This window comes from Ixodes scapularis, unplaced genomic scaffold, assembly GCF_016920785.2.
Source record: "Ixodes scapularis isolate PalLabHiFi unplaced genomic scaffold, ASM1692078v2 PGA_scaffold3__209_contigs__length_174095766, whole genome shotgun sequence".
Lineage (NCBI taxonomy): Eukaryota > Metazoa > Arthropoda > Arachnida > Ixodida > Ixodidae > Ixodes > Ixodes scapularis.
In genome coordinates, this window is record NW_024609868.1 from 56368397 (window position 1) to 56381423 (window position 13027).

General features: G+C 47.4%; 1 protein-coding gene across 1 annotated transcript in view; it reads left to right on the forward strand.

Annotated features, from left to right (window-relative positions):
• Positions 1 to 13027, forward strand: part of LOC8035262 — a 73396-nt gene that overhangs the window by 10701 nt on the left and 49668 nt on the right. Inside the window, exon 2 of the mRNA XM_040212927.1 lies at positions 9504 to 9684. Coding sequence (XP_040068861.1) covers positions 9504 to 9684 — 181 coding nt within the window. The remainder of the gene's footprint in view (positions 1 to 9503; positions 9685 to 13027) is intronic.

Below are 13027 nucleotides of genomic sequence, written 5' to 3' on the forward strand. Positions count from 1 at the left end.
GCATCAGGGACAAAGGTCGCCGAAGGTAATCCTTAATCTCCCGTGGTCGCTCCTCGAGACGTAACCGAAGGTCGTTTGGCACGAACCCTTGCCGACCAATTCATTGGTACGGGCTGCTTTGGTAGATATGGTCGGCTTCATGCAGTGGTAGCAAAGTGGTTTTCGGTCGCACATTCGCATCACCTACGTTTTCCTCGGTGTACTTTGTTGAGCGCAGTCCTACACACGATGTCGGGAATGCTTCGGCGTTAGAGTGTCTCATTGAATTGGCATTGAATACTAAGGGGCAGCCGGTGGCGGTCATCGTGCCATTGTGGCGTAAGTTGCCCTTGGTTTGTCAGATGCCGCTTCGCTCGCAGAAGTCTTGGTTGAAATACCTGTCAAACTTGTTCCGAAACAATCTCGGCAATCAAAATAAAAGCCGGGCAACTGATGGCAGGAAGTAGCTTCCTGATCTCCTCCCAGACAACGTCGTGGGTGATGTCGTGGATGCCTGGGAGGCTGGCGTCGAAGTAGTAGCTGGACAACTCGAGTGTCGAGACGCCGGGAAGTTGTTCATAGTGGCAGGCTCGGGCATGCAGTGCACATTCCATGTTGGAAGCCTCAGTGATATGAACACTTCGACTGTTGCTGGGGGGTTGCGGACAAAACTGCCGAAGGTGTTGTCCCTCACGTGAGGCGCATGGGATTCTTAGGTTCTTGTCTTCTGTAGCATCAAGGTCGGCGTGGGCGTGGGCGTGGGCGCTCGATCAAGCGCAAAACATCCTCCACGAGTTCGGTGGCGCTCTCATTGGGGCAGTGTCCTGGGCAGAATCAAGAATGCGGCTCTCTTTCGTTGATGTTGGCTGACGGATGCGCGCTTCCGCTTGATCTTCCAAACTTCCCATGGAGGATCCATGGTTCTCAAACCAGCGCCGGCAGTTGCTTCCATGAGAAGTATAGGTTCTGCAGGAGCTGGTTGTCTGTCCACCCAATGTGGCGGGCGACACTGTCATATTGTTCAATCCAGTCCTTGACGTCTTCATACAGCTTGCGTGAAAAAGCGTCGGAGTGTGATTTGCGACGGGCATGCAAACAATGGTGGGAGGGGACACGGTTTGCTGCTACAGGTTTGTCATTGTTGGCTTAGTCAGGTTCGGATTTTCTGACAGGAGACCGAATTCCGGTGGTTTTTCCTGGTAGCAGCCAACTGGCTCGGATTTCAGGTGCTTCGTGGTGTAGTTCCGAGGTTACTCCTTGTGGTACTCGGTCGTCTTGCGGTTGTTCTGCCAGGCTCGGGTCAGGACTTTGCCTACGGCTCGACAGGGGTATAAGACGCAGAATAGTCCGCCAGCCGTGTCCCATTATCGGGTAACTCGGCTGAAGAGCCGCCGGGTTCACACAGAGTGAAGGGCTACGGGTAAAGTGCCCAGCACCTCCACCTGAACATACGATTACAGCTGAGCATGACCTGCAGTGTCCCAGAATAGTGAATATTGATAGAAGATAGGACTGGAACAAGGATCCGTGACAGTATAGCAAAACTAGCAGAAGAGAATCTATCCTGACCACTGAAGAAGCTGTATTGCTTTAGTGGCATTCTGTCCGAATAAATCCTCTCCTTCGGGGTTTAGCGACTGTCGTGGACGAACTGAACTGAAATGGATGTGGGACCACTTTTCTGGTAATGAGCCACTGCAGACTGTTGCTACAAAGCGGCGTGAGCTGGGTACGTAACACGCTTGGTGAAATGTCCGGACAGCTTGCAATTCGCGTAACGAGTGTGGATGAAACGTTTGTGTTGACGAAACGTGCGACTGACCAGCGGGATCAATACCAACTGCAACACCTGTACTCCGTGAAAGTGCACATCTACGCCGGAACAATTTCGGAAGCAGCACAGCATCACCTAAAGCATGGCACAGGAACTACCAGCTTGAAGGCAGCTCTTCGGTGCGCCGCACACCTGTGCTCTGTGAAAGTGCACTTCTACGCCGGAACAATTTGTAAGCAGCACAGCATCATTCAGCACGGCACGGGAACTACCAGCTTCAAGGCAGCCTTCCGGTGCGCCGCACAACCGAAGTGAGCCCTCGGTCATTTGATCGAATCTGCACCGCGATTGCACACCGCCAGGCACGACTCACGCAATTTCCGTCGCTAAACTGTGTATCCAAATATATTGCACACACTTCACTGCAAAACCTCGAAGATTCCGATGGTCAACGAGAGCAGAGCAATGTCGCCTTAAATTTTATCCTAGCGGTATCCGAATCAATCCGAGGTCCGAGCAACGTAGGTCAGATTGTCTCTTCCGTGGCAATATCCCGGTCGGTCACCAGCGAAATGCACACCGTTTCTCCGTATTTTCACGTTATACCTACGTCAAACACCACGCTGAACTCTGAACTCGCTTTCGACCGGCCTCATATGACGGCTTCCGCGTCTGAAATCAACTCGCCGAGACGAACGACAACCAACAAAGCATCCGACAAGCTCCGGCCCAGCTGGGGCCAGCCGCTGCATGGGCGCTGCCATCTTTGCTGTGACGTCACGTATTTGGTTTGGTCATGTGACGTGTGGTCAAATTTGCGTACAATGGCAGCCTCCTTATGGGGGTCACTTTCGAGTGGAGACCGGAACCCCGGTTTATCGCTCTAAGCCCCTCTACCTCGTTGGATGAGGACGATGACGATACGGGTGCCGATGACGTCATCAGTGATGTCACTGATGACGTCATCAGTAATGATGACGATGCGGATGCCGATGATGTCATCAGGCATGCAATCAAGGTTGCATGCAACCTTGATTGCATGCAACAGGCTGCATACAACTCGTATGCCAGTTGCATGCAACAGGTTTCATGCTACAGGTTTCACACCAGCTGCATGCAACAAGTTACATAGAATAGGTTGCATGCAACCTGATGCATGTAACTTCCGAAGGAACCCGAGGTACCCCCGAGGTCCTCCCGAGGTCCTCCCGAAGAAATCCGAGGTCCTCCCGAGGTCCTCCCGAAGGGACCCGAGGTCATCCCGAAGGACCTCGGGTTCCTTCGGGACGACCTCGGGTTCCCTTGGGAGGACCTCGGGTCCCTTCGGAAAAATTTACCCATAATGCACCGCGCGATTACGCCGACGGCGACGACGACGCCGCTCAAGCCGGAAACGGGCGCCTAAAGGCACGACCACATTGGCGTCGCGGAGGCCTGCGGCTCGGCGGTCGGCGCTGCCGTTTGCCGACCCAAACCAGTTTTCGGCTTCAACGGCGCGACGTACGGCGCCGCAGAGTCAACCGCTCCGTGCGCGGTTCAAAGCCGGGCGCCGCACGCCGCAGAAGAGAGGAGCCAATGGGAAGTGGCGTAGATAGTGACGTCGCGATGCCATGGCAACGCTCAAGCCGGTCCTCGGCGCGTCTTTCACGTTCCGAAGGACGTGTTTCGGGTCGTCTGCTCTTCCTATTTTCCCCCGATGCCTTCCCCAACGGAGCGGTTCCTTGAAACTGTGCGACTGTTTCCCTTTTTATATGACAAGACGCAGCCAGACTACCTAGATAAGGACGCTAAGAACAACCGCTGGGAAATTATAGGAGAGGAATTCGGAATTACAAGTGAGTTTCTCCGTGGCACTTGTTGCATGTCGTCTGTGTTGTGACGGATGTCGTGTTGATTTGGTGACACTTTCGAAAGTAGCCTTCATCTCTGGCGCGCCGCCGGGGCAGCAAAGCCACGGCGGCGCGCCAGACCTGTCCTGTCCCGCGGTGTTTCGGTAGAACCAACTCGGCCGGACCCAAAACCTGCGCCTCCTTCCCTTCAGAGCGCGGCGACGTCGCAAGATCAACGAACAGGCTAGGATAATCACATTCACGCTGATCACCAGGTCATTATGGATCCCTACCATGTGTGGCAGCGAGTGCGGAACGGAAGAATGTAACGAAGAGCAGACGACGAAAGAGCGGGAAATCCGACGGGAGGCGCGATCGCGGGAACCAGTGCTGTCACGTGACACCTGCAAAACGGAGGCCAATGTGGACTTCTCGCGTTGGGACGCCGGACGGCGGTGCCGCCGGGCGGCGCCGCCCGGTGGCGCCGTTCACGCTAGTGTGGTCGGGCCTTAAGAGCTGCGCTCTAAAAACAGGAAATAAACAGGAAGAAATAAACGTTTAATGGTGGCGAACTTGTGCCAAAAATAAAATGGTACACAAGATAATAACAGAGCGTCGCGGGCGTCGAAGTCGGCGTAGCAGCACAGTCGAACGCCGGGGCGAAAACTGACCCCGCTCGCCTTGCGGAATCCCTTATGGATCGTTCGGCGTAGAAGGTTCGGCGCATAGAACATTCTAACCTTGAATCAGAAAGACGGTTCTCGAATTCACCAGCATCTCACATTACAGTGTCAACAAAAATATGTAGCCGCGGCCAGGAATCGAACCCTGGCCTTCTGCGTGACAGGCAAGCGCGATAACCGTTAGGCCACGCCGCCACGGGCGAGCTGTCTTTTCGGTCAGCCGCGCTTGCGGCACCCTTTCCCACAAATGCGCTTCTGCAAGCTGATATCCGGTGCGTTCGGTTCGGGCCTTTTTGGATCCCGCCGCTGGATTGCTTTTGTTGTAGGTTTAATTGGTTGCTGAGTTTGGTATGCAACGATTTCTTTATTTACTCTTCCACGCTCATCAACTGAGTTCATCACACACTTGATTGCTGCTATTATAAACGGTTACTACTTTATAGACGATTGCATTGTTTCATACAAGTAAATACCGACCTACGATGAAAACAGTCCAGCGGCGCAAACTTGCCACTTCGTCAAGCGGACAAAACACAAACCGGAAACACCATTGTGACATCTCTGAGGATCTTTAAATAGAAACACGTAAGATTAACTGACGTTGCCCAAAGACAAATCACCGCAGCACCCCTTAAAAGGTCCCTCAAAATAATTTTTTTTTAAAGTTTGGTTGGGACACGCGTGTCAAAAAAATTAATTTTACGCAAAAAAAAAAAAAAATAAATAAATAGAGCAATATGACGGCGCGAGGCGCGATTTAGTTGGTAGTCGCCTCCTTTCCACTTGTTTCTCTCTCGGCATTTCGGGCGTGTGGAGGAGAGGTTGGGCGAATGACCATTCTGTGACGTCATGGACTTTGCGCACAGAATTTCAAATTAATCTGTCGCCGTCAATATTGCTCTAGAAAGATTTTTTTTTTGCGTAAAATTTATTTCTTGATGCGCGGGTCTTAACCAAACTGTTTAAAAAAACGTTTTTTTCTTATTTATGTGCCCTTTAAAGGGGTACTGAACCAAGGAATTTAGTGTCCATAATAAGTGACGAACGTTCTTCCCACGAGCCAGCAGTCACCGGTGTGCGCGAGCACACGCAACAAAAATGACGTCAAAGACCTCCATTCGCGGTTAAGATGTCAGTGAAATGTATGGGCTTCGGGCCAAAGGAGAAGAAAGGCAAGTTTTTCATCTTCACCGTGGTGTCTGGTGTAAAAGGTAAGCGATTGATTGGTCTAACAAGCACGTAGCTTTCATTTGTAGAGATGAAAAGCCTATCTTTATACTCCTTTGGCCCAAAGCCCACGTATTTCACTGTCCTCTTAAGCGGGAATGGAGGTCTGTGACGTCATTTTTGTTGCGTGTGCTCGCGCACACCGGCGGCTGCTGGCTCGTGGAAAATCGTGCGTCACTTATTATGGACACTAAATTTTTTGGTTCAGTAACCCCTTAACAAAATTGCTGTCTTCATCCCGTAAGTGAACGTGGAATCAAACCTGATTACATCGGTTCCAGATTTGAAATAATAATAAAAAACACTTTGTTGAGAGCGACCACAATCTCTGTGTGAAGGCGCGTGCTAACATTTTTCTGCTCTCAGAATGATGCGCCATTCCTTTCAATTCAATTATATGTCTCTTTTTACACACCGGCAACACGTTTTATTTAATGTTGGTTTATATTTTTCCCACAAATTGATTATGTATTTTTTGTTCTTACTTTTTACCATTCTAATGAGTATTCTTATGGAATTTCGGAGTTCGTAAGCTGGTATGAATGTGTTGTTTTCTAGTAGCATCAAATAAATGCAGGATTTTTCAAGTCTCGCTTCGTGTTTGCAGGGCTCATTCGACTACCACATCGAGAAGAAAATGCCGTGGAGTGTGCTGTTTGAAAAAGTGAATGAGTTGGAGTCAAAGTTTCGCTTCGAGCACATCTTGGTGTCTGACAGCTCCTTGGAGCAGATTTTCCTCGAATTCGCCAGGAACATACCGTCAAAAGACATAAAAATTGCCCAAGAAGCCAGAGAAACCCAAACATCCCACATTGCCTCAGTTGAACAAAGTTCATCCTCTACAAACAAATATTCAACTACCAGCGGGAATTTCTCTTCTTCAAAAATACCGTCCGACAAAGATTCTTCGGAGCATTCAGCAACGGAGAACTCGTCTATGGCGGTGTCAGCCTAAACTCCAGTGGAGCGTTGACAAATCTAATTGAAAATAGTAATTCAGCTGTACTGCTGACGACAGAATATGTGCTTTCTGCTGGTTCACTTTTATTTGATCTTATAATGCTGACAACACTTGCTGTGTGAAGAGCCTTGTTTAACATATAAGAATAACTCACTGGAAACCACCAAACTTTGATCGAGATCACTAGTGGCGTTGAGACTATAAGAAAGAGCCCCTGTGAATAAAAAAAAGGGCAATTAATTTATTCATAAAAAAATTGCTGCACGTCTGTTTCTTGATTTGAAAAATGTCCAACACCTGTTGGACATTTTCCCACTTGCTTCACAAAAATGTGATGCCCTCTGTTCCTTGACCTGCAAAAATGGCATATATTAGGATTACACGTGCAGCTTTAAGTTCAGTGCCCAGCGAGTTAATCACAATACATGTTACAATAGTGATTAGGATGCTAAAAGAAGAACTAAATTCAATTTCCGCCCTTGCCCGTTTCGATCTGGATGAGCATCGTACCGGCGTGCGCGCGTGTATCACAAGTGCGGGGAGCACATTAAGGACACCAGGCTAGCGGTTGTACTACACTGGCTAAATTGCTCACCTACAGCTGAGAGGCAGTCGCCCGTTAAGGCAGACTTTTCAAACTGTATAAACACACACTTAAACAACACAGGAAAATAAAAACACTTAAAAATTTATTTTCTCGCACCACATTTATCGTGCATCTTGGGGTGTTTTTCGTGAATATTTGTTTGTTGCTTAATATCGTAGCTAAATAAAAAAAATAAACGAGCAAATACCCATTTGTCTAGTTGTATTCAATATAGAGCTCACTACCTATAAGGAAGGTGGTTCAGTTAAACGCTTTTAGGGGAAAGGAAAAGTATTCTATATATTGATAATAAGGTAAAGAATAAGATCGATCAGTCTCGTGCTCAAGCTGTTAGACCTACACTATATACTCCGTTCATTATACTCCGTTCGCTCTTGAGCTGATACTAGAAGCTCCGCCTTCAGTGCTAGCCCGCCGGCTTCCGCAGTGCTTTGGTTGCGCGTGCCTGCGCGTTCACGTTTCTGTTAGCAAGGACAGAAAGCTCGCGCTGAAGGCGGAGCTTCTATGCTTTGTTTCAGCTTCGGTCCGAGCGCGGCCGATGTTATTAGCCGAAGGGCCAATCAAGCAGCGGAAAAAGCGCAGCGTCATGGCGTGTTCTCTGCGCTTGATACGACTAGCCTGCGGAGGAGCGCGCACAGAGAGGCAACGAATACCTGCTGGTCCTATCAACTGCAGAGAGCACGCCATGACGTCGTGCCTCTTTCGCTGTTTGATTGGCCCTTCGGCTCATAACATCGGCCGCGCTCGGACCGAAGCTGAAACGAAGTATAGTCTCAGCTTCTAGACCTGTTCACACATGCAGCGGAACGCTACAAGCATAGCGCTGACTGCGCGCTGAGCACGCGTTGACGTCAGCATCCACCAGTTTTGTATCGCACCGCCAAAATTGTTTTTAATGACAGACGATAAGTAGCTGAAGAGACGTGAGCAGCGCTACATCATCACTTCGCTGCATGTGAGAACCAGCCTGGAGTTCAGCTCGCTTGTGACGGCACGCGCTCACAAAGAAAATGCTAATAAATAGCCAGAAACAGGATGCCGCCATAGCGCAATCAACGCTATAGACGCTTTACAGCAGCTGTGCAAGGGCGCCGCCATAACCCATCTTCAGTTTTTGTTTCCTCTTATATTTTTCACTTCGCTCCATCATTACCACAGGAGGACAGGTTACTGACATTTTAGATATGACGGTGTCTTTTTCCCCAGAATTCGCCTTTGTGGAGGCTCGCCAAATCCCGCTTCAGTGGTTTGATATCTCGGTAAGACAATAGAAGGTCGGCGAAGGCGTCTGTAATCTGGCGCGTGTGTAAAACGTCTATAGGAAGTATTCATTGGCGTCCATAGCTGTGAGCGCGAATTCTGAGCGCGTGCAGATGGCGAGCTTCCACAGTTCTTTTGCAACGTGCATTCCGCACCATCAAAAGTGCCGGTCTTAGCACCCTATAGACGCTTTGCAGCAGCTGTGCATGGACGCCGCCTTAAGTGACCTTCAGTTTTTGTTTCCTCTTATTCCGTTTATTTCACTTCATCATTACCATAGCAGGCCAGGTTATTGGCGTATTAGATTCAACTGTGTTCTTTTCTAAAGCATCGGTCTTTGTAGAGGATCGTCAACTACCGTTTCAGTTGCTCGGCATTTTGGTAAGACAAGAGAAGGTCAGCAATGGCGGCTGTAATTTGGCGCGTGTGTAAAGCGTCTATTGATGTAAGCTCGTTCTGAGCGTGCGCTTTAAACAGCACCCACAAATATGGCGTCCAGTGAATACTTCCTACAGTTTGTTGCACCTTATGTTGTACAGCAGCGAAAGCTAGAAGCGCGAGCTTATAGCGTTTTCAGCTGCTCTTAATTCACGAGAGCTTGTGCCGCCTAGATGTGTCCCCGAGCAAGGAGCTCGCGCTTGTAGCCTTTCCTGCGGTACATCATAATGTGAAACAGTATATAAGAACTCAAGACGCGAGACGCGCTTCCACGTGCTTTTGAGCGAAGGAAGCAAAGAAAAGAAGTGACTTGATGTAACCATCCAAAGAAAAGCGCAGATGAAGGCACCCCATAGTTCGATTACATTTGACTACGTTATCGTAGCCGCAATGAAAGAAATACCCTAAACTTTGAGACAATTGTTTCTGGCGATGAAGCGGCCCAACCTATGGGTATCCATCAGCTCACGCTCCTTGAGCACCGATCAAAACTGCGCACACGTGGTCTTCATTTCTAATATTACAGAAAAAGAGAAAAAAAAATTAAACCTGAGATGTTTAACATCTTGAACGTGCATCACGCAGTAGTGTTATAAGACCATGCCCCGGTACCACGCTTATCAAAATTGAAACGGGCGGAGGTGGTGGTAGTTACAATAAAATGAAAATGACCTTCAGCGTCCTTCGAGTAAGGAAAGAAAAAGAAGCCCTCGCCGGTCAGTGACCATCCTGCGAGCTCGGGGAGGCGCGAGTGGTGCAGAAGTGGTTCTGGAACTACGCCATGCTGGTCGTGATCTTGGTCAGGGTGGCCGCCCTGGTGGGAATGCTCCTCATGTGCCACTACCTCGGCGTCATCCTGCCAAGCAACAGACGGATCGCCCACTCCCCCGACGCCACTCCCGCGAACGACACCGCAATCCAACCAGGTACGTAGAAACGACGGAAATCTAAAAAGGGTGATTGCTATAGTGCACACCATGTTCTGTAAGCGCTGCCAATCTATGAACCTCGCTCTGGTATAAATTCGTACTACGAGCCAGTACAGAATACCCGGGCCGGTTTACTGGTGCACGCTGGTATCTCTGCCATCAGTTTAACTATCCTTGTGTGCGTTTTTGAAGTCACGAAGCCGCTTTCGTGGGAAAAAGTTTCTGGTGTTCCAGATGTAATCCATGCCTGTCGTTTTCTTTTATTTTTGTTAACACGATTTTTTACGGAAACAACTCACATAACGCTCCTGAAGTACACGAGTGCGATTTATTTCACTTGCATTTCAAGCCTGTTCGCCCTCTTGCTGCGCGCAAAATTGAACTTCAATAATCAAAGAGAGGACGAACGCTAGATACCTTTATAGCGTATTCGTCAGGTCGTTTTCGAGCGCTCCATTCCTTTGAATCGCATATGAGAGATTCGCGAGTGCCTCCAAATCCAAGCTGGAGTAGTCTTCTACACATTAAAAAAAAAAGAATAAAAAATTAAGCATTACAATTTCGATTACTCTTGGTAAATAACTATTCAGTTAGATTACTTGATTACCTGAGAAGAAAAGTAACTGGACATTACTGAAAAAAGGATCCGTTATTTTTTTTTTAGAATTTCGAGATTTTCAAGGCGGCATATGTTTCCGCCAGTGTCAAAAAACGTATCTTTCGTAATGTACAGTATTATAATCACCGAAATAAAAGCTGCTCATCTTCTATATACGCCAATTTATGTCGTTCAAACCCCTTGTCGAAGACTTGGTTTGAGCATTCCTTGGTAGCAAGGTTATGGAAACAAAGGGCGCCACTAGGAAGGGGAACAGGAAAAAATAGTAATGGCCACGAGTAATTTTATTACATTCAAAAGCAATCAGATAACTCTGATGATTACCCCCTAGCAAGGGTAAACGGGTGATTGCAAAAAAAGTTATTTCTGAAAGTAGTCGATTACAAAGTAATTTAATTACTTGTGATGGCGTGACCTTGTCAACATTTCCGAGCGGCCCGAGCTCCGACACGGAACCAGATACCGAGGGCAGGCTCCACAACCGCTCCGCTGCCGCAGGTAACCGCCCGATAAGAAGAGTTTAGCCAATACTATTCATTCAACCAGAGCCCTCGCCGTGTGTCCACATGCCCGCACGAAAAACGGGAGCCTTCGGTGCGGACGTGTGCTCTCGCCGCGGTCCCCCGTCAAGCCCCTCCTGTACCCACCCCCAAAGAACAGCGGAATCGGTGCAGTATCCAAACGCGGCGGCGCCCGGCGCTAGGGAGCTTAAGGCCACGGTCCCACTGAATGTGGCAGTTTAGGTACTTTTTGGCAGGTCATTACTCATCTCCTTTTAAATACTGTTTTGTGGGACTGATGTCATTCGAAAGGCAATTGCAATCCTCTTTCATTTGATATTATGTGTGTGTTGGTTTTTCCTGTTCATGTGCATTTATAGCGATGCGAATATGATGGCGCGGACCCTCACTTGCTCCGCTAGTTCATGTTTCATGAACCATCCATTAAAGATAACACGGTTCCAATATAGCAGTTTTGTTAAGCTGATGTCGGAGCAGAATTTAACGATACACTTTTTTGGTATCTGCACTACTTTGTTTTTTTTCATCCATCCAAATATTGCCCTAAAATTGACATTTTTCAGCACAAATATTCCTTTACTGACAAGCGCTAGGACAATGAAATTAGCTACAGATGTAGTGCTTATAATTGGTAATATGCAGAAAAAAAAATTAATGTTGTGTAAAATATTTTTGTTTAGATATTTTATATCAAACGTAGCACTTTTTTGTGCTTCGAGTCATGGTACTTCAAATGCCGCTGAGGAAATAATTAAACTATGATAAAATCTTCTATAACATTTAGAGCTACAATGGTTGCCCAAGAGGTGGACGATGGCTTTTTTTCATTTTCAAAGTCATAACGCTCCAGGAGCCCTTCAAACTTACCTGTTTTTGACGCATGTCTTTTTTGGACATCAAACAGATTTATTGGCATCTAATAACATTTATTGTTTGGAATAGATATACATTGCGATGTATTAAATCTTCACAGTTATCTTGCTTTGGTTTTTGAATAGGTGTGGAGCTTAGCTAAATTTAAAAACAATTAAAAACTGTTTGGGCGTTTTATTGCGCTACCTGGCGGATGGCAGACAAACTGCTGATTTCTAATGTTCAAAAAATTTCCGAGGGCGGCGTTGGCGTCTGTATCATCATCAATCTCCGTGTCTTTTTACCTTCACATTTAAAAAATATATTGGAAGATTTACTATCGATAAATGAACGGTTTAAGTACTGGGTCAGGTTAATAAATCTAAGACAAATAATTACACAAGCGTAGCGTGATATAATGTGTTCATTATTCGATATGATTGAAATCAATAAACAATGAAGACGAAGAGGAAAAGAATACACCCGAGTTCACTTCGTGCCTAGAGTCACTAAATGAGCTTTAAAGTATCGGCACTCCGTCCCCCGAAATTGTTTTGGGTGCCGCCATTTTGGGTCTTGTTCAGAGCAAACGCAACTGCCGATCATCATGATCCAAAAGTACGACTTCCTCAGCATTAGATGCGGTGCTAAGAAGCTGATGCAATATTGCAGTGCTCTGTCGCGGGTTGTTTAAACATTTCTGGAAGACGGAAAAGCGTTTCCTGTGATTTTAGATAAAGCTTCAGGTAACTGGCAACCATGATTTTAAGCCACAATATGGCCAACTGTCGTTACTCTGAACCGTAGCTAATTTACTGGCACAAGCGGGAACAATGAGGAAGAGGCAGGTACGTGTCAGAAGGTAGTGGCTTGTGGAATCCACGGGGCTTACGTCATGGCCCCTCCAGGTATTACAAGCCTCTTGAACAACAGCATGAATAGTGCCATTAAATAAGCTACGCTTCAGAGTAGCGACACTTGGCCATATTGTGGCTTAAAATCATGGTTGCCAGTTATTTGAAGCTTTATCTGAAATCACAAGAAACGCTTTTCCGTCCTCCACTTTTAACAGTGTGCGACAAAGCAAAGCAACCATACATGAGCTTCCTAACACCGAATCTAATGCTGAGGATGTCGCACTTTTGAATCATGACGATCGGCAGTTGCGCCTGCTCTGTACAAGCACCAAAATGGCGGCGTTCAGAACACTGTCGGGGAAGAGAGTGCCGATACTCTAAGCGCAGCTCATTTATTGGCTCTAGTTCCCGCGAAACTCCTTTTCCCTAACTGAAACTGAAAGTAAATATGAATAATACACCATTATTATAACTTATTTAGTTATGACCAA